This window comes from Gouania willdenowi, chromosome 11 (genome assembly GCF_900634775.1).
Source record: "Gouania willdenowi chromosome 11, fGouWil2.1, whole genome shotgun sequence".
In the NCBI taxonomy this organism is placed as follows: Eukaryota; Metazoa; Chordata; class Actinopteri; order Blenniiformes; family Gobiesocidae; genus Gouania; species Gouania willdenowi.
The window spans coordinates 7353386-7376337 of NC_041054.1; the positions used below are offsets into that span (position 1 = coordinate 7353386).

Sequence of the window (22952 nt, forward strand, 5' to 3'; positions counted from 1 at the left end):
ATCAGACCAGTGTTTTTCAACCTTGGGGTCGTGACCCCGTGTGGGGTCGCCTGGAAGGAAAATGGGGTTCCCTGAACTGTCTAGTAATTGATAAAAATATACAGATTATTTATGTATTTTTAAAATTATTATTACTAAAATTATTCTTTACCACACGAAATCTCAAATCTAATTCTAGTTCAAATAAAATATCTGAGCTGGCACATCTTGTCACTTTGTGCACTAATCCTGTATAATAAAACATGATCAAAAGATAATTCTAGAGCAGCGATTCTCAACTAGTGGGCCAGGACCCAAAAGTGGGTCGCGGACAGCTGGTCAAAAATAAATAAATACTTAATGTCTCATGTTGGACTTGTCTTTTATTTTTGAAAGAAACTTTTCTTTTGACAGGCATGCTGTGAAATGCATGTTGCACAGGAAAATATTTAGATTTATGTTTCAAAAAGGATTATGTGTGTGTTTTCAACAGCTACTGTATTTTTGAAAAACTAAATTTGGTTGGCTGATTGGTAAAAAAAAGAAAAAGAAAAGTGGATCGCGATTTAATGACAGTGGCATATAGTGGGTCCCAGGGTGAGACCAGTTGAGAACCCCTGCATTAGACCAGGGTTTTTCAATTTTTGGGTCGCAACCTGGAATGAAATTGGGGTTGCCTGAAATGTCAAGTAATTGATAGAAATATACAGATTTATATATTTATATTATTAGTATTTCATTTATAATTCTTCAAGAAATTCACTTTCTCAAATGTAACTGTAGTTAGGGGTGTCACGAGCCAATTTTTTTTTTTTAATTCATTTTTTATTCATTTTATTCAATTGCAGAATACTGTATATATTATGTTGAAGGTTAAAATTTATGTAACCAATTGGTTCATAATAAATGGGTCATACTACAAAATAAATAATTATTTTGTTATTAAATAAAAAAAAAAAAAAAATTAATGTATGATGGATGCTGATATCGGATTAATATCGGCATCGGCCGATACGCAAGGCTGCATTAGTGGTATCATATCGGAAATGAAAAAGTTGTATCGGGACATCCCTAATTGTAGTTCAAATAAAAAGTAGTTAAAAAAATATCTGAGCTGGTGCATCTTGTCACTTTGTGCACTAAAACATGTTTAAAAAAAAAAACAAATTCTATAAAACAACAAAAATTTGTAATATAAAAAAGGGGGTCACAACCTGAAAAAGGGTTGGTAACCACTGCTTTAATGTTGACCTGTTTTCATGAGGACAGTGATTGAAATATTCATTGGTTGCAATGAAGCCATCTTAAAGATCACAGAGTTCGTGCACGAGCTGCAGTTAAAACTTTTACTTCCTCGTTAAAAATCAGTTTACATCTTAGGCCTGTATCTTGTATTCTTGGTTTGTATTGTGCTCTTAACCTTAATCCCAACATGTTGAAGCTCCTTGATGTCCTTTTATTTGGTGCTAGAAGATGTATTTTACTTAAATTAATCTCTGACAAACCTCCTCAGCTCTCAATGTGGGTACAAAGTATAATAGAAGTCTTACCCCTGGAGGCAATGACCTACTGGCTCAAGGACAAACCCTCTTCATTCTATAAAATATGGGACCCCTTTCTAACTTATGTCGGACTACAGAAAGCACAGACTTTGCGAAGAGGCCTTCATGGTCTTACTTGGACAGATATTCCTAAAGAGGCTCGTTCTCAACCAATTTTCGACCCTTGATCAAGCGGAAAAGCTGTTACTCCGTACTGCCTGAAGTCTTGGCCATGTAGCCATTTTATTTGTAAATTTTTTTTTTTAATGATCTCTTGTTATTGTAATTACATTTACTCTCTTTCATGCGTTTGTGTTTTTTTGTTGTCGTTTCCTTTCTCCTCCCACATCACGCTTTTGTGATACATGCTTGCTTAATTTTGCATTATGTGGGTTGGTTATAATTTTTGCTTTTTCTTGCCTGTACTGTTTAAAAGCTGGTAATTATTGTAACTGTTTCTTGCTTTTTGTCTTTAAATTGAAAAACAATAAAGATATCTTTAAAATAAAAAAAATAACAAATCAGTAATAGTAGAGGAGCGGCGTCTACAAAAGGCAGGAATTGCTGAGCAGTTGTATGGCACTGCGGTCGAAGAACAAAAAACCGCCTGGCTTACTTTACGTTTGATGTCTGATGCCACGCTGAAAAGCAGCGAGACGTAGAAGCCCAGCTCCATCATGTAGTACCAGTACTGTGAAGGCAGCAACGACTGAGGACACAGGGACAGGAGGAAGAAATGTCAGCAGGATAAACAAACAATGGGATCTTCTTTAAGGAGAATGCATGAGCACACAAGAATTACCATTTTGGGGAAGCCCTCCCACATCATCTTCATTTCATAGAACCATGGTTTCTACAGGAGCAAAAATTAATAGAGAATCAATTACAGTTTACCAGGTTTTACAGTTTTGGTCTGCACGATTAAAGAAAAGCACCGTCAGTGAGTTCGTAAATGTCTATGAAGTGTACATTTTCTTCTGAATTAGAGTAAGCAACAGCAACCTACTCACATCAATGAGGACAGCCAGGCCAGCAAAGAAAGCAAAAAGGTAAAATGTGAACCTCCAACTGTAAGAAAACACACAGCGGTTTTAGAAGAAATCTAAATCTTAACCTCTTACAGCAGTGGTTCCAAACTTTTTTCGGGTTGTGACCCTATTTTTACATCACAAATTTCTGGCAATCCCAGAGACTTTTTTTTCCTCTAAAATTAGTTTTTTTGATCATATTTGTTATAGTGTGTTACAAATACAGAGTAGTAAATATTAGTGCACAAAATGACATGTGCAAGCTCAGATATTTTTTTTTATACTGCATTTTATTTTAACTAGATTTATATTTGAGAAGGTGAAAGTGTGGAATACAGTTGTTTGTGATTGTGTGTGGTGTTTTGATTTGAAAAAGAATAATTGTTTAAGGTCTGAGCTTTCTGCCTCATCCTGCATTGTATGTCTATTTCTGTGATATGTGTTGTTTTTGTAATTGTGTAAAATAGATAAATGAAAAACAAACACAATAAAAAAATAAAATTAAAAAAGATAATTTTAATAGTTTAGTATTTTATTATTACTACACATTTCAGGTGACCCCATTTAATTTTCAGGCGACCCCACAGGGGGTAACGAGCACAAGGTTAAAAATGGGAGATACTAAAACCCAGAAACATTTCAGAAACATAGGCTACCAGTGACAGTAAAATCTGCACAGGCTGTAATATCACCAAGTTTATCATTGAACTGGTTGTTAGAACTACTATCTTTACCAGGGAGCTAATATTTATTCCTGGTTATTGTTTTCCGGAGTTTAATAAGGTTTTATGAACCGCCGATTAGTTCCTGCTGCATATTTACAAGTTTATAAATATTATTTTATTATTGTGCATAGTTCATGTTATGAAAATATACGTAGGCTGCATCTGAATGAGGTAACCTTTTAAATAATAATAATAATAATCAGAAAATAAATAAATAATACAAATACAACTGGGTTCCATGTGTTTCCAAGCAGTAGGAACAAGTCACCAGTAAATAAAGTCCAATAAAACTCTGGAAAACAATAACCAGGATTAAATATTAGCTCCCTGTTAAAGATAGTAGTTCTAACAACCAGTACAAAAGACAAACTTGGTGATATTACAGCCTGTGCATGCAGTACGGGACAGAATTTACTCTGTCTCTGGTATGTCTCAGAAAAGTTTCCAGGTTTTAGAATAACCCATTGAAAAACCCTGTCTTACAGAATAAACTTGTGCACATTTTTCTTTTACAAACACTAATTAATAGGGGTGTGACGATACACTCAGCTCACGAGACGAGACACGATATTGGGTTTATGAGAACTAGACTAGACGAGATTTTAAGAAAACTACAAAATATATGACTGGACCACCTGCATTTTGAAATGTTTTATGATAACTTTACATGCATGATGTAAGCATGAGCTTTTATTAAACTTCTTCTGACACATATTAAAATAAATACAATTATATATTTCTTTATTTTTTTCAAGTGCAAACAACATTATGTGCGAAACCAAATCAAAGTTCTACTCTGTCAATACAGAGTGCAAACAGAGCCTGACCAAGTATGTCATTTAGAGATGTCCCGATACAACTTTTTCACTTCCGATCCGATATTGCAACCTTGAGTACTGGCCGATACCGATCCGATATGATAACAGCACGAATCATACATACTATTATGAATTATTTTGTAGTGTAGAATGTTAGAAAAGGCTTGATCAAGTGATCTTACTCAAACAGAAAACAATAGTCAGCAACAGTAAGTTTGAGAAAAACTGACCCATTTGTTATTAACCAATTGGTTACATACATTTAAACCTTCAACATAATATCTACAGTATTCTACAATTGAATAAAATTAATAAAAATAAACTATTATATCGGATGTGATATCCGAGACTTTAGATGCAATCCGATATTCGGACCAATATCAATATCGGATCGAGACAACCCTAATGTCATTAACAACATGCTGTAACTACACAGCCATGTTCTTTTAACGGTTAATAAACTTCTTCTCCCACAAATTGAAATTAGAACTAAAATGTACTCCTCTTTTTCTTCTTTTCCTTCTCCTGCTTTATTTGCCCCCACAGGTCACAAATAAATAAATTAAATGAGAAATCTCGTCGGGTTTAATCTGAGTGCCAAACAGAAATATCTCCACTATTAACAAAAATAATTCTAGATATTAAACTTTTAACAGTAAAAAAAAAAAAAAAGTTGTGCCAATGTCTCGATGGAGGTCATATTTGACCTTAGGATATTATGATTGATGACATGTAGTGCTGGTTCAACTAGGGATGAGAGTTGGGAATTTGTAATAGCTATAAACTCTTAGTGCAACAAATCAGTTGAATTCACTGTACTGAAACTCGGTAAAATTGCATCATTCTTATTTAAATGAAAATAAAATTCTATTCCATTTCATCATCTACCATTTTATATCTGTAGGGCTACAACAGCAGTCTTCTTCCGCCTTCGCAGTGCTACTTGGTTCCCAGCCAACACGATGATAATGCAATCAGTCATCGCTGCACCCTGAAGGAGCTTAAAAGCCCATAACAACACTGTATTGTTCAGTAGCAGCGACTCCTCCCAGAACTTAACACGCCTACAACCAGTGCTACAGCGCCTGCTTTCACAGCAGCAGTCAGACTGCTGTGAGGCTTACCAACGATTAAATCTCAATGTCCAAACGCTGCAATTCAGGGCCTTCGGCTACAAGCTTCTAACTTTATGAACTTTCAAAACAAAAGTGGCTTATTTGAATCCTCAGGAACTAGTTGAAATTGACGTGGAAATGTCAGAGGTATCAGACTAAATTTTCCCAACCTCGCTTCACGGAACTTTTTGACCTTGCTAGGTCTGTCCTGGTTCCTCCGCCGCCTGAACCACCTCTGGACCTGGCGCACGGAGCGGCCCGTCTGCTTACTGAGGGTTTCCATGACGATCTGAGAGACAAAAAAAAGCAAATAATTCCATCTCAGTACTGTGTTAAATTTAAGGGTTTATTGAAAGCATTTGCAGTGATATCTATTATTTATCAAGCTTGTTTCCTTGCAGAACAAACAAGTAGCATTGTATGACAGTATGATTACTTCAAAGTGGGACAGTCAGAAAAGAGCTTTATCCTAATCATAAGCTGAACGAGGGGAATTCTGTACTTTGCTTCACTGATGATGACGAATGAGTCGTCAGAGATTATTTATTCCAATAAACTCATAGTCACTCACTCAGTCAGTCCAAAATGCAACTAGAACAGATAATCATTTATTCTTTCATAAAGCAGCTCAGGTAATGAATGATGAATGGAATTATTGAACAAAATGGAGTCCTTTAATGTGTGAGTGGCCAAAATGGACCAACAATTCACAAACAAACTCTGATTTGAAAACACAAAACATAATTTACAAACAAATCCATTTTGTTTTTCAAATAAAAAAATGTACCTATGAAACAAATACATCATGCTTGAGAAACAAAGTGTATTTTACACATACAAAGAAACATTTCTTTAATTACAAAACACATCCGACATGCACAAAAAAATATTTCAAGTACAAGAAAAAAAAACCCCAAAAAACCATCTTATCACAATGAAAAACTGTCACATGGCTTTTGACACAATTTATCTCATACACAAATAACAGTAAACGTTCTAAGAAATGTCCTGTTTTCTACTCGAATTATATCTTTTAGTAAACATTTGTCCCTTGTTTGATATGTATGTTGCTTATTTGCAAAACAAAAAGCATTAGTTTGTAAATGATGTCATGAAGTTAAGTTTAGCCATGATTTTAACGCCATAGTTGTTCCTAAACATTTTTGGCTCAATTCCTTGAAATGGGACCATGATCATTAACACTTTAAAGGCTTGGAAGAAAATTCTATCCCCATTAATAACGATACAACAGGTCCAAATGTATGGTCATTGGGCAACCCCATTTTTTTTTGATCAAAATTAAGATGGAATGTCTAATCTGTGCAATCCTTGGCAGAGGCAATAATAGCGTTAAGTACATGCAACAATTAAAACGGGCCATCATGCTCTATTTTTCTATTAGATCCAAAATTTACATTCATCTTTGATAGTGATTATTCTTCTAATATTATGGTGAGTTGTTATTATGTTTAGTTTCTGCACTTTATTGGGTCATTGCCTGCAGCTCCAGTACCTGTGTGGGATGCTTTGATCTCCTGCAGAAATATGACTCCAGAATAGGATTTGGGGAAGCAAAAACACGCAGCTCCTCTTTCACTCCTAGCAGATAGGCCAAAGGAATCGCTACTTTCCTGTAAAGGTGAGAAACAAACCAAAAAGCAGCTTAGGAGTACTTTCTAACCATCACAAGAAAAGAAAAAATGCAACTTAAGTAGGACAGAGGCAAACCAACAGTTAAATTACACTGTGACCAGATGACTCACCGCTCAAATATTTGCCTAATGACCAGGAAGGCGAGAGCGATTGGTATGGTGGCCCACAGGTCCTTTGGTTTAGGATACACTTTGCCATCGTGATCTGTGAAGTCAGCCCAGCCGTGGCCTTCAGGAAACCAAATCCAGTCTGCCCATATCAGCTCCCACAGGCGGGACAACATACTGCACAAAAACCAGGAGGGAAAGGGATTTTAAGATCTAGAGGAGGAAATGAGGACAGGCATTAAAAAGGAAGATTTGATGTGCTCGCACTGTGCTCTGTATGAGATGAACACGGCTGCTGCCAGACTGACCACAAATGGGAAAGGAGAGGCCTGAGATGATCATGTATCGATTCAAAGTGATTCACTTTACAGAGCATCTGAAACAAGCGTCCTTTCTGCACATTGTATCAAAATAGATGTCGCAGAAAATGAAGCCAAACAAATGCAAAATATAAAGTTAGAATTTGTTTCCCATTTTTACCATTTTCAGACACAAGAGAAAATTTACTGTTCCATGATAGAAAGGAAAGAAGATGAAAAATCTTTGTCTTTTTTAAATGCACACAATAGTCATATATGCTTATGTTTGGAGAGAAGTCTTAAATATTTAGTTTTTATATATTGATGATTTATATTTATACAGTTAGGCCCAAATTTATTTAGACACTGATAAGTTTTGTTTTGTTACCAGTATAATTAAACATATTCCAATTATAATGATATAATGGACATGGACATAAAGTGCGGACTCTCAGCTTTCATATGAGGGTACCCACATTCAAATTGGATGAAAGGTTAAGGAGTTAACATGGGCCACCCTAGTTCAAAAGGGACTAAAAGTAATTAAACAATCGACTTAAAAGCCATATCATGGGCAGGTGTGGACAATTCCTTTGTTATGTCATTACTAATGAAACATATAAAAAGCCTGGAGTTGATTTGAGGTGTGGTGCTTGCATTTGGAAGATTTTGCTGTACAGACTACGTGTGGTCAGAAGAGCTCTCCATCGTCACCCTGTTACAATAATCGCACAACTAATTTTTTCACCAAAAGTGTAAAACACTTGACATATGCCACTATCTTAAAGAGGTAAAATCACATGATTTGATCAACAGAGGATGTAGGCAATTTTACCATAGGTGGCCGGCGTCATGAGATGATTTAGGGGAAAAAAAATATTTTGACAAAAAAATGACAGGCGATTATTTTAACAGTGTGACGCCATGCATTTGAAATGAGCCATCCTTAAGCAACGGAAACAGAAAAAAACAAGCCTTGAAATTGCTACAATAGTAGCAATCAACAGATTTGTAGGTCCTAAGAAAAAAAGCAAGCACTGGTGAATTTAGCAAAGCAAGAAGATCTGGACGTCCACCGAAGTCAACCTTGGTGGATGATCACAGAATCATTTCCATGGTGAAAAGAAACCCCTTCACAACAGCCAACCAAGTTAAAAACCCTCTCCAGGAGGTAGGCGTGTCATTGTCCAGGTCTATCATAAAGAGAAGACTGCATGAGAGTAAATACAGAGGGTTCACTGCACGGTGCAAGCCACTCAGCCTCAACAATAGAAAGGCTTGATTGAACAGTTCTGGAAGAACATTCTTTGGACAGATGAAACCAAGATCAACCTTAACTAGAACGATGGTAAGATAAAAGTATGGAGAAAGTGTGGTACAGCAAATCATGTATAAAACATGGTGGAGGCAGTGTGATGGCTGCTAGTGGCACTGGGTCACTGGTGTTTATTGATGATGGGACACAGGACAGAACCAGTCAGATGAATTCTGAGGTGTTCAGGGACAAACGGTCTTCATTCAAATGAAGCCAAATTGATTGGGCGGCGTTTCATAATACAGATGGACAATGACCCAAAACATACAGCCAAAGCAACTCAGGACTTTATTAACGCAAAGAAGTAGAATATTTTTGAATGGCCAAGTCAGTCACCTGATCTCAACCCAATTGAGCATGCATTTTACCTGTTAAAGACTAAACTTCAGAAAGAAAGGCCCACAAACAAACAGCAACTGAAAGCTGCTGCAGTAAAAGCCTGGCAGAGTATCAAAAAGAAGAAAACCCAGCATTTGGCGATGTCCATGAGTTCACTGCCATCAAATGGTTTTTAGTATTAGAAAAGAACATTTTGTTTTCAGTTATTTAGTTTGTCCAATTACTTTTGAGCCCCTGAAAAAAGGGGATTGTGTTTAAAAATTGCTTTAGTTCCTCAAATTTGTATGCAATCTTTTTGTTTAACCCCTGAATTAAAGCTGAAAGTCTCCACTTCAACTGCGTGTGAGTTATTTAATTTAAAATTAATTTTGATACTGTACGGAACAAAAATGAGAAACACTTTGTCTCTGTCCAAATATGTATGGACCTAACTGTATATTATATATTACTTTAATTTGTAAAGATTTTTAACTTGATTTGTGTCAACTCAGTCAGACACCCTAAAAACTATACAATTTTAACTCCTCCAGTTGAAGAAGAATCCAAAGTCCTGAAATATGTTGGAAAAGTCTTTAGTTACTCTGATACGCCATGAAATACAAAATATAAATATGTATGGGATTTCACACTATTCAGAAAAATTTCTAAATATCTGCACTTTAAATATTAGGTTTTATTTTTAGTGTGATAAAAAAAACTAACACATGATTACTTATATTATAACATTAGAAACAAGAGGCCAAGCGTGAAATCTCTTTGCCAGATATTCACAGTTATCGAGGCATGAATTTGTGAAAAATTCGCCATGAGAGACAGGGTTTTTTTTTTTTTTTTTTTTTAAAACTTATCCAGACCCATTATATTGATCCAGATCCCCTCCTCTTCCAAGTTGGCTAAAATCTGGTAAGTACTTTTGTCGTAATCCTGCTAGCAGACACATTACTTTATTACTAGGATTACTATTGCAATTACTGGCGCAGGTAGCAACAAGAATTGTCAAAGAGAAGGGATAAATAACGCAGGAACTAAGCAGTTTTCCTTAAAGTTCATTTGAGTGAAATGCAAATTTAAGGATTTTTGACTGGATTAGACCTCATTTAAAGCCTTGACCACAAGGTGCATCATGTAACTTCACTTTGTGTGTTGTCTTTGCTCTGTCGTGGAAAGAATGCATCCAAAACGGTCCAAAAAAATAAAAGCATGAAGTGAGCAGGTTTGCGGAGAGCCAAGGCTCTTAAACACTTTGTGGATCCAATCCAACAGATGAGCTTCTTTTAAGTTTTAAAGAAGTGAAAGCAGATTGTGATAGAACTGGTATTTTGTAGTTTGTTCCAAAACAGGCTGTGCCCTATCAGGAAGTCTGTACTGACCTACCTTTAAATGGGCTCTGGTTTTATTTTACCGACAAGGTTGATAAACGAATGATGAAGAAGTCCTTTCAGATTCAGCTGTAAGAAGCATCGCAATGCTTTAGTTCTGCTGAAAAAACTCCAGTCCCTCAATCCACATAGCTAGCTAGCACCTATCTAATATCTGCTGTGAACCAAGTAACACCCTTCCATGGCAACCGTACGGTATCCCCTGAGGGCAGTGGCCCATTTTTAGTGCGGAGCAAGAATTGTTTAGGAACGCTTTTGGTGAATTCAACAAGTTTGGGTTTTTTCTACGTGTATTCTTAGCTTTACTGTATTTACTAGAGACATAAATAATCTGATGACAAAATAACCTGATGAGGACTTACCGTAGTTACTTGGTAATCAAAGTGTAAAAACAGTAACAAGACTAATATAACAATATTATTTGACTGTATCTAGCAGGCTTTACACTGATCGATCGGCTATATCGGATCGGCTGACATTTAGCATTTTATGCAATTAATGTGGTCGGCTGTAATGTCTTAATTTGCCGATCCAATCAATGACATCATTGTCGTGATTAAACTTTCTGTAGATGCTCCCATTGCATTGTTTTCAATTACACCAAAGAGTAGTTTTCTTTACGTGACAGCTTTATTTTACTCGAATTTATGCACAAAGTTAAAAGCTATGAGGGAATGGCAAAAATGATTGGTTGGGGCAGCGTCTGCTGTTAGTGTCTGTGTGTGCGCGCCCTCGTTTTGTCTATTCAGCCTGAGCATGTTAAAAGAGCTCCCGTTTACTTTCGCTTTCATACCGGAGACTTCTGTCCGTTTCAGGGCTGTGGTGGACACAGAAGAGCGTGTGTGTGTGCCCCACCTCTGCTGTGCACATTATTACAGAGTCAGTAATATGTTGTAGTATCTGTACTTTACTTGAGTATTTGGGGGACTTTTTTTTAAACTTTCATTCCACTATTGAATAAATAATACAAGTGCTGGACTAGAAAGGTTTTATACTTCTTCTTGCCTCTTTTGAACATGAGTATCTTTAATGAGAAAATGACCAAATATTCTTTTATATTATTATTAATATTATCCTGCTATATCACATCCATTTTGTGAAAATTTGAGTCAAACACTCTTATTTTATGTATTATATGTACACACCTTAGGCTCTGAAAGACTAAAGCTGTTCAAAACAGTGTCATCTTCATAAAATATTGAACTGTTTTTCCAGGAATAAAATGTTTAATATGTTAAAACCAGAGTAAAACTAATTTTCAAATGATAATTTGTAACATCGGTAAAGCATCTTACCTGCAGCAGCCACTTCCCATCAGAATTTAAGCTTTTAAAATATACAAATATGGTTTGTCTGACTTCTAAATACTCAGATCAGTAAGACAGTTTGTCCAACCCAATCACTAGCACTAAGAGACGCTAGACTGAAGTTATTAGTATTCTATACTGATATTATTAGTTGTCTTTATCTTGCAGCCAAGGCAACCGTCCGATAATGATGTCAAACTGTTTCCTGTATTGTGCATGCATACAGTCAGTGTTGCAAATCAGGCTCAGATTGAACCGAGACTTTCAACATGGCTGCTGCTTGATTCTAGGGTGTGCAACGTCAGATTTGTTTGGACTGCGATGATATCATTAATAAATGATTTCATTTCATTTCAGCGTGGGCTAGCGCAAGCAGCGGGCAGGGCAGAGGCTCCGTCTGTGTCGGGGTAGCAGAGCTGAAACGGGGGCTCGAGAACAATGCTTCACAGCCGCCCCGCTCTGCCGCGTCTCGGTCGGCAGAGCGCCAACACTCCAGTGGAGTGTCTTCACTTTTGGTTTGCTTTGCGTGAACCGTGCACAAGTGTGTTTAATTCCGAATTAAGATTGCATTAGGAGTTAAGCGTTTACAAGGTCAGTTTAAAGAGGATTTAACTTTTATTCTGAATTAAAGATCCCATGGAAACCATCCATGAAAAAGCTACTTAACCTCCCACTTTTCTATAGCAAGACATACTTCCTACGGGCACTGCACTAGTATACTTAAATTACGGACTATAAGCAACAGCAGGTGTTGCGATGCTACAGTCAGGAAACATGCGTTTGCTCCACTAATGCTGATGCTAATGCTTCACATAGTTCCAGTGTGGTCTGCCTCCACAGCTTCGGTTTTTTTAAACTCACTGACTGACCGGTGATTGGTCTAAAAATCCTGATCGTGTAACGCCTATTATCTAGCACCATAATCTAGACCAGCGATTCTCAACTGGTGGGTCGGGATCAAAAAGTGGGTCACGGACCTGTACTGGGTGGGTTGAGGACAGCTGGTCAGGAATAAATAAATAAATACTTGTGTCTCTCTCATGTTGGACTTGTCTTGACAGGCATGCTGTGAAATGCATGTTGCACAGGAAATTATATAATGTTTAAAAAAAGATATAAATGTGCATTTTCAACAGTTATTTTTGAAAAACTAAATTTGGTTGATTGAATTAAAAGAAAAAGTGGGTTGCGGTTGCGATTTAATGAGCATGGAAAAATGCGGGTCCCCCAGGGTGAGATCAGTAGAGAACCCCTGATCTAGACTTCTTTACGACACCAGATTAAACATGTGATCAGTTTTTTCACAGCTGGATCCTTTCTGCATAGGACAAAGTGCAATTATTGTCTCCATGCAAATCATTGAAGAGGGGGATTCAGCTCTCTCTCTCTCTCTCTGTGTGTGTGTGTGTGTGTGTGTGTGTGTGTGTGTGTTGTAAGTGTGAAGGCACAATAACTCCAGTCAGATAGTTTTACTTCCCCTCCACGTCTTCAAGTTTGAAAGATAACCGATCTCACCTTGACCCTCGTATATGACCCCCCAGTCTTAAAAGTTAATCAATATGTGGATTTCACTAAACCTCCTCCTCTGACTTTCTTATCTGAGCTGAAAAAAAAAAAAAAAAAAAGGAGCTGCACGCGTGGATTGTGTTTAATCTGTTAAAAAGTGAAGATTTTTTTTCGTTCAGTTGACGTAAAATGGCAACAAACAAACATGAAGTAAAAGCAAGGTTTATGACAGCCATCACATTGTCACCACCAGGCTGGTATTTCCCCATTTCGGTTCCAAAACAGCTCTGAGCTGGCAAGGCTCGCCCTTCACCTGACCTTTGAAGGTGTGCTGTGGTAGGGTGACCATATGTCTGCTTTTACCCAAACATGTCCTCTTTTCACGTCTTGTCCAGGGATATTTTACAAACCAATGAAATTAATACAAAAAACCATAACTCCGCTAATATTTGCTCTATTTGAGAAATTCCACCAGTTTCTGAAAGCAAAGGAGTTCCTCTTCTACAGCCAACATCTTTAATGATTCCGTCACACGTAGGGCTGGGCGATATATCGAATATACTCGATATATCGCAGCTTGTAGCCTGTGCGGTGTTGAAAATGACCATACCGTTAAACTCGCGGACTTTTTTTTTTTTTTTTTTTTTAAATATCTTAGTGGCATTATGCACAAAAGGTGCACTTAAATTTTGTGTTTTGAAATGCCATGTGAGTTGCATCCTGCACTAATGTCTTGTTTTGAAATGACAATTTTGCACAGAACGTGCACTTTCTGTTGACAATTTTATGTTTGAGCCACTCACTGTTTAATAAATACAGTTATGTCAACTTTGACTTAGTTGTGATATCCCCTTTTTTGCATGAAAGTTTAAAATTGGCATATATTAATGCAGTATGATCAAGAATGTTTTAATGTAGACACATAGAATCATCATACTGGTGTGATTTTGTGCATCAAAGTGTTAATTCAAGGGTAATGCAAAATATCGAGATATATATCGTGTATTGTGACATGGCCTAAAAATATCGCGGTATTTATAAAAGGCCATATCGCCCAGCCCTAGTCACACGTGACGGAATCATTAAAGATTTGACAAAATCGTCACATAAAAGGGAAAGGGAAAGAGGACTAAAGAGAGAGATTAAGAGACCAAAACAGTGGATTTAATTAAAAAAAGGTAATTTATTTAAGTGTATATTTAATGATTATTTACTGTTCTGTAAGCCTTGAGTTTTTTTGTTATAGTTTTAATGTCTAGGAGGTGATGTTTCTCATTGTTTCAATGATTGAACGATTTTAACAAGGTTTATATGAGATATTTCAAAGACAGACTGTTATAATACTTGAGTCATCACCACTGATTTAAGTTATTGTTATAAAGAGAGAAATTATTTTTACACCTTATTGACTAACAAATTATTGATTTATTATATTGTATTTTTCCATTACAAAGAAGATTTAAGAAATCATGGAGTACTTTGATTATGTTGAGGTCGTGTCCTCTGTTTTGGAAATCAAAAAAGCACGTGAGCAGCTAAATGGGATCTTCTCCAGAGACTGAAATGTTTAGCAAATCACACAAGGATTTCCATGCACAGTAATTATACTAGAAACATTCTATATCAAAAGTGTTTCACAGATTTCCCCCCACATTATCTGACACTGTAAATGAACTGGTTTTTCAACCCTTGGAGGCAAACACTGCAGTAGGAAGAGAAAACATCACAAATCACTTTATAATCTGTGTCCCCTACATCACACAACTCTCGTGAAAAAAAAAACAAACAAACCCAATGGTCAACAAAAGGCCAGCAGGGGGTTCACACATGTCAGCTGTGTGTGAAACAGTTCAACTGTAGCAGTGAAGTTAAGCTCCTTGTATTTGTTTTACACTGCTCTGCTCTGCTGTGCTGGGTATTACTCAGAATGGGCCCGACATCAAACTTTAAACTGGTTCTCCAACACGTCGTGTAGACTTCGCTTTTGGTTTGTCACATGGTGTCGGGACGCACACACAGATTTTACACTGCCTTTCAATCAAGCCTAAAATAGACCCAGTAATTTAAAAAAATACTCTATTGCTAAGGTCAATTTATGCATTTAAAAGTTTCAATGTAGCGTTAGAAAAATGTAACACTTTGACAATATTTTCTTCTTCAAAAGACAAACACTGTTAGAGAATCAGATGAACAAAAGGGTTGAATTAATGTTCCTCCAACAGTTGAAGGGTGTTCAATGTAACTTCAAAATAAACTGCTCCAGAGAGCACTACTCTCCAATTCCCGTCTAAATATAACCACCTAGTGTGTGTGTGTGTGCGTGTGAACGAGTTCATGACCTGATGTCACGGTTCAAATATTAACCACTTTAATTCACCTGATCTTCCTCTAATAGCAATCAGTAGTGATTCATAGATAAACTGTGATCATAAAACAACATTTTATTGGTTTTGAGCGAAGTCTAAAAACATGTTTAAAATTAATTAATTATTTTTTTGTGTGCGTGTGCCGAAGCAATATCTGAAAGCTGCATTACAGGAACCAACATGAGTTTAAATACTGGCCTGATTAAAATCTTATCTCATATGATTTTTTTTTTCTCCAACTGATTCAAATAAGCCTATTTGACTGATAAAATCTAACAATCATTTTGCTAATGTTCACGTAACCTGGACAATCTCTGATATTTTTTTTTTAATTTCATTTAATCCTCAGAAAATATTGTCTGCAGAGACAAACAGATCCCCCCCCCCCTCCCCCAACAATGACAGACATCATCTTTGTGCAGAGTTTGCATGTTCACCCAGAGGAGCATCAACAGGTTTACTACCACAGCTTAAACACATAAAAGGTTCATTGGTGTTTTAAATATATACGAGTAAAAATGATTATCACTGTTTTGTTTCTTCGCAAACAATGAACTTTTTTGTCTTGCATACTTCAAGCTTTATCAAACCACACCATGCAAACCTATTATCAGTAATATTTGTGTGTTTTTATTAGCGCATCAGCAGCAACCATTGAACCTTTAGTCTCTGATGTAGCAGTGAAATACTTGCCAAAATCTGAAAATCACACAAACCCACTCAGTGTGGTTTGCAAATACAAAACATAGTTTACAAACAAATCTATTTTGTTTTGCAAATAAGAAACATACCTATCAAACAAATACATCATATTTGAGAAACAAATAGTGTCTTTTATAATTTATATATACAAAGAAACATTTCCTTAATTACAAAATATATCTCACACTCACACACAAAACAATTCTACAACAATGAAAAACGGTCACATGACTTTAGGTACAAATTATCCACCTTGCGGATTCATACACAAATGCCAGTATACTTTCTAAGAAATTTCCTTTGTACTTGAATGATATATTTTTGAAAGTGTGCATTTATACGGTTACCGAAGTACAAGTAAGTAGCGTCTTAGGGTTAGGTTATGACCCAATATCGCAACAATTTGTAGGGGTAGGGTTAGGTTTAGTCTTAATCACAGGACCTAAACTGGCCAAATAGGGGCGCTGTGTATGGATAGACGATACTGCAACCGTAGGGGTAGCCACTGCCTATATTTAACATTTTAGTTTGTCCCTTGTTTGATAGGTATGTTGCATATTTGCAAAAGAAAAAAGCATAAGCTTGTAAATTATGTTAGGAATTACAAAACCACGCAGAGTTTGTGTGTTTGTCAAGTTTAACTAGGGCTGGGCAAAAAAATAAATAAATAAATACAATTTTTTCCCCCACCATAGTTTTTTTTTGGACTTGTGGGTTACTGTAGCGCGATGTGAGCCAGCCCCCTCTTTGTTTACATGTGTTTACCCTTTGAGTAGACTATATGTGTGCCACAGGCATGTTTAATGTTTTATTTGCACTATGTTGAGATGCTAAGGGAATTGTTTATTATTGTTTTAATTGTAATGTTATAAAATATGTGGTTATATGATTTCTAATTCAGATAATTTAAGTTACTGTGAAGATTCTGTTGCACTTTTGCTTAAACCTGGGTTAAAGCTTGAAATAGTTGAATGACAGAGCCTCATTCACTTTTTATTTTGGGATTGTTTTACGTATTTTACCTCTTGAGGACAATCACAGCAATAAAGTTGCACTTTTGACAATATATCTGATGTCTGAAGTGATTTTTAAGTGCATTGAACAAAAAAAAAAAAAAAAAATCGAAAACCGCACCGAAACAAATTTTTCTTTTAAAAAAAAAAAAATCAGATTTTTTTTTTTTTGGCAAAATCGCCCATACCTAAGTTTAGCCATGATTTTTAACTCCATACAGCAGTTCCTAGTCATTTTTTTTTTTTTTTTTTTTTTTGCTCAATTCATTGAAAACATATATTACAACAAACCTCTGCCAAGCACCAAATCTCCTCTTTGCCAGATATTGGCAGTTACCTGGGTCAATAATCCTAAATCCTAAATTTTGATTTTCTTTTTTGAAAGTTTAGGAGTTGCGGAAAACCTGATAAAGGTTTAAAATGTATATATTTTACTCTAAAACTGGAGAATAAAAATCACTTAGGGGTGAAACTTTGCAGTAATTAAGACGTTAATTCTCAAGAAGCCTGATAATATAAAACTATCACAAACCCAATAATATCGTAAAAGGTGGCTATAAATCCACACCTGGCGTTAATTAACCCTCGTGCTCACCATAGTGTCCACATAAAAAAAGTCAACCGTTAAAAAGGTGTTTTGGATTTACTAGCTTTCCTGTTACCTGGTGACTCAGTTCCTCTGCGATTGAAAGTTAAATGACAGCTATGCGGAAAGGGTGTGCAACTATATTTATAACTTATACTGCAAGTTACCAGTAAATGTTATTACATTGGAAGTCACCAGTTGAGTACATGTTTCGAATGTACTGGCTTCCCTGTAAACTAATGACTCACTTTCTCGATGTTTGCTAACAGTTATCAGGGTAAATGTGGTTACCTAGTAACTGTCACAATGTTTAAAATTCTTACAATTAAAGAAAGAAGAAAAAAAAACAAAACAATATATGCCGTGTTAGTGGAAAAATTGTGGAGCATGAAATGCTACATTGACCGTATTTTCCGAAGTTATGTGAACAGGAAGCTAATTAATAAGAAGCTAGCTAATTCTTTATATATATATATATATATATAAAAAGAAGTAAAATAAATAAATAAATAAAACGTCGACATTAGTGTTTGCAGTGTCTCGTGGGAAAATTAACATCGTGTTTACACAAGAGTAAAAAAAAAAAAAAAAAGTTAGAACGGAAGCCATAGAAGTAGGTCACCGGTCGACACGGACACCATCTGAGTCGCAGCACCCAGACTATGAGTTAGCGTGGATTAAGTTGATTGTGGTGGCGTGTAGCGGGTGCACTAACCTCTCCGGTGTTGGCTGTGTGCAGCAGGCAGGTAAAGGCACACTTTAGACAAACTTCTCCATCGAAGACGCTTCAACAGTTCAACGAGCTCCAGTTCAGCCTCTCATTCTCAGCTGTGACGCACAAAAACGGTTCAACGACGAGTGAAAAGCTCGCAAAACTCCGTCAAACAACAAGTCACACCAGCACACACCCAGTTCCTGACCTGTTTAACCCAGTAGTCCCGGTGTTTTTAACACCACTATGCACGGTCCATTGGTAGCATGATAGTGAGTAAAAAGAGGATGAGACGGGGCAGGCTGTAAAGTGACGCGACTCTCACATGGTATGGAGTGTGAGTAATGCCACAGGAAGAGAGCTGCATCTGAAAGGGAAAACTTTTTAAAGAACGAGAACGAGAGAGCATAGAAATACATACATAATTCACTTGTCTTTGTGCATAAAAGATCCACACAGAGGAAATAGTTAAAATATATGTAAATATGTATATATCTATGTACCTACGGGAGAGTATTAGGGCCACAGGAAAAAAAAAATAAAAGCGTCATGCACTTCACAAAAAAAGTCGAAAATCAAAGTCGAGATTTTTTAGGGCCATTGAAGAAAAAAAAAAAATCAAAAAAAAAAAAATCATGCACTTTAAGAAAAAAGTCAAAAATCGATGTCAATTTTTTTTTTCATTATGTTGACTGTTTGAGGAACTGGTAAACTATACTTTAGAATAAATACGGATGACTGTTACTTCACTCTGCTTCCGTGCTTCCTCCTTATCATGGTCAGTATTCCCGCCTGTCACGCGGGAGACCAGGGTTAAATGAGATTACATTATTATTTGTCCTGTGCTTTTGTTCCTAAATTTATAGAACATGTCATTTGTTTGGATTACATTTCCAGGGACGAACAGTGTTTTAGTCTGATTCAGTCTGCCGTGTTAATTATATTTTTGCAAATGCAATTTAAAATTCTGCAAAATGGTAACTTGTACCTGTATAGTTTAACCAGGTCTTCAGACAGGCATTTTATACAGTCAGCATAATGAAAAAAAAAAAGTTGACAATGATTTTCGACTTTTGCTTGAAGTGCATGATTTTTTTTTTTTTTACTACCTCCAACTTGTTTTTTTTTTTCTTTTTTCTTTTCTTCTTCTTCTTCTTCTTCTTCTTCTTCTTCTTCTTCTTCTTCAGTGTCCCTAAAGCATCTCGACATTGATTTTCATGGGTTTTTTTTTTGTTTGTTTTTTTTAAATTGTTTTTACCTCCAACGTTTTCTTTTTCTTCAGTGGCCCTAAAAAATCTCAACATTTTGCCATTGATTTTCATTTTTTTTTTTAACCTCCGACGTTTTTTTTCTTTTCTTCTTCTTCAGTGGCCATAAAAATCTCTACATTGATTGTTTTTTTAAATTTGTTCATTTTTTTTTACCTCTGAAAAAAATGTGGACTTTAATTTTCAACTTTTTTTTTTTTTTTTGAAGTGCATGAGGTTTTTATTTATTTATTTATTTAAGTCTCCCAATTTTTTTTTCTACTGTGGCCCTATCATTCTTTATACTTTTTAGATATATATTTTTTATTTATACATAGCCTCTATTATTGTATTGTTTATTTTATCTTCTTCATTTACACTATTTTTCGGGTGTCTTTTGGGTATTCTGTATTATCTGACAGTAAATTTCCCCTCTACTAGATCAATAAAGTCATTCTACTCTACTCCACTCTACTCTACAAGAGAATACAAATGCAAAATAGTTTTAAAGGAGCATTTTGGCCTAAAATGCTTCGTTTCCATTTCTCAATTTGTTGTTTTATACTAAATTTATTGAGTTACACATAAGTTTGACATAAAAATTGTTTTTGTTTTTTTTTGCATCTATTTCAATGTATATGCATCACAGAGGAAGTTTGTTATTTGATTCTTAAAATTGACATATATTTATCTTTTTTATTTATTTTGAAAAATATATAAACATCTGCAGACTGACAATGCTCAACATGAACTCTTCTTTTTTGTGGCACTCTTTACTTAGTTGAGGCAACACCCTGAATGAAAGCCTTGGGAGCCTTTCATTACTCATGTGGTGTAATCACGCGCCCAACATATTAAAGTGACAGTTCTCATTCTTTTCTCACATGCAGATGTTTGTTCCAGTGCAGCAATGAGCCTTTTCAACTGTGGCACTAATGCTCCTTCATACCTACAGGCATGCCAAAGAAGGTTTTAGGCGTGTTGGGGCGAATCCGACCAACCCAAAGTTCTCTGGTGTTTCCCTCTTCTTTTCATCCAGACTTCAAACCTTTGGTCTGAGGCCAAATGTTTTTCAGCTCTTTCAGTACTTTCTTAGGCCTGTAGAGAGCAGCAAACGTCCCTAAAAAAGGCTGAAATATCATAACATCTCTTTGTTGTATCATATATATATATATATATATATGGGGCGCCGAATATAAAGTATAAAGTTGCGCATTCTAAAGTAAACAGCAACAAACCACGCTTAAAAAACATGTGTAATTTTTTTAAATGTTACTTTTGACGAGATTTACAGAAATATTTGTTACATTTGTGATTTTTTTTCTTGTAAAAATACAACATCAATGTCAAATGTAAATGTTAAATCTAAATGTGAAATATTAAATCAAAATCTAAATGTTAAACCTTAATGTTGAATATTAAATCTAAATGTTAATTCTAAATCTAAATGCCAAATGTTAAATCTAAATCTAAATGTTAAATGTAAATCTTAATGTTAAATTTAAATGTTGAATGTAAATTTTAAATGTTAAATCTAAGTATTAAATTTAAATCTAAATGTTAAACCTAAATGTCACGGGTGACACTATTAGATTTAACATTTAAATTTACTATTTATATTTACCATTTGTATTTAACATTGATATTATATTATTATGAAAGAAAAAAAAAAAAAATCACTTATTTCACAAATATTGCGGTAAATCTTGCCAAAAGTAAAAGTGGTTTCTTGCTAAACGTTGCAAAAAGTTGGTTTATTTTTGCATGTGTAACTTTACAATCGCCGCCCCATAAAGAGACGACAAAGGAAATACCATTTGCATTTTAACGTTCTTGTCAAAATAAGAGCCGAGCACACTCAAACACACACACTTGTTTTTTCTAAACTGTACTTTATTTTCTTTTAAAGACATATGTTTTAAAACAGCAATCGTAGAGAATAAATAAAGAAACATGTTTTTTTTTTTCTTTTTTTAAATTAATGTCCATAAGTACATTTATGTCATTTTAAAAACTCTATAATAATAACTGTGTTGTCTTGAAGACTACGGTAAATCTCTTCTTTCCTTTCTTTTTTTTTTTTTTCCCTCTTCTCAAAGTAAAAAAAAAAAAAGTATTTATTACATTTATCACCCTCATCATCAAATTTGTAAGCAAATAAATTAAACGTAAAAAACCAAGATAGAAAAAATTCCCAGCCCTTCCTCCTTCCTCTGTGTTGATTCCTAAAAGTAGTGGCAGTAGAGAGTCTAGAAGTTTGACAGTCGTTCAAACAGAGGTATGTACAACTTCATCTCCCATCTATTTTTTTTGTTTGTTTAATTTACGTATAAATAATAAAGCTAACTCTACATAACAATATTACCAATGGTAATCATACGGAATAATATTTTCTTTAGCCTTCCACTGCGTAGATTGGCCGTCTCTTAAACGCCATAGACCACAAATCACACTATACAGTAGAACCCTGTTCAGTAGAATAACATCAGTGATATGCTTTTTTCTTTTTTTACTTCTTCTTCTTCTTTTTCTTCTTCTTCTTCTTCTTAACATGTATAGCTTGTCACTGACAGTAGAGTATGTACACGTTATAAATGGATCCAGCTGTGGAATGATAGGAACTGTGGAGCACTTGGGATACTGAGGATGCTGCTGTTTCTGCTGATGCTGAGAGCACTGCTGCTGTTTCTGTAAGCGCGAACGCATGACTACTGCTTTGTGTGTGTGTGTGTGTGTATGTGTGTGTGTGTGTGTGTGTGTTGCTCCTGTGCTATGTGGTTGGTCAAACAACCAAAAAAGGCTGGGACATCCCGGGTGATATTCTTGATTGGACTCTTACGGTTTTTTTTTTTTCCTGAAAATGAAAAAAAAAAAAAAAAAAAACAGAAGAGAGGAGAGAAAGAGACAGAAAGCAGAATTTTAAATAAAAATCATGAATGCAAGATTGCTTTCTACACAGTATACACACTAATCGCACTGATGTCCCAGGGGGAGAGTGTGAATACACCCGACTAAGTACAGTACGTGTGCATGCAACTAGTAGTGAGAGTCAACACTGCTGCAAAAGTGAATGCATGTTCTTCACTATCATGGCTTCTCAGGTCTTTCTTGTCAGAACATGCACAGTAGGAATTCTGGTTTTTTTTTTTGACAAATTTGACAAAGCAGTGGGATATTTTTTAGGGATTTCTCAGACTGATCATTTTCAACCATCC

The 22952-nt window shown here is 35.6% G+C and overlaps 2 protein-coding genes across 3 annotated transcripts in view; both read right to left on the bottom strand.

Annotated features, from left to right (window-relative positions):
- The window catches only part of cers2a (ceramide synthase 2a), a 30333-nt gene extending 11488 nt beyond the window's left edge, over positions 1-18845 (bottom strand). The window contains exons 1-8 of one of the 2 annotated variants that reach the window (XM_028461118.1): positions 18699-18845; positions 18494-18606; positions 6970-7143; positions 6720-6837; positions 5377-5495; positions 2531-2588; positions 2323-2373; positions 2137-2229 (exon numbers count right to left, since the gene is read on the bottom strand). In XM_028461118.1, the coding sequence (XP_028316919.1) occupies positions 2137-2229; positions 2323-2373; positions 2531-2588; positions 5377-5495; positions 6720-6837; positions 6970-7142 (612 nt within the window). In that variant the 5' untranslated portion in view covers position 7143; positions 18494-18606; positions 18699-18845. Of the gene's footprint in view, positions 1-2136; positions 2230-2322; positions 2374-2530; positions 2589-5376; positions 5496-6719; positions 6838-6969; positions 7144-18493 lie in introns of both variants that reach the window. The other variant, XM_028461117.1, reaches the window with a different exon arrangement.
- Positions 18846-22052: 3207 nt separating this feature from the next.
- celf3a (cugbp, Elav-like family member 3a) overlaps positions 22053-22952 on the bottom strand; it is a 57312-nt gene continuing 56412 nt past the window's right edge. The window contains 1 exon segment of the mRNA XM_028460589.1: positions 22053-22591. The gene's annotated coding sequence lies outside the window, so the exon portion shown is untranslated.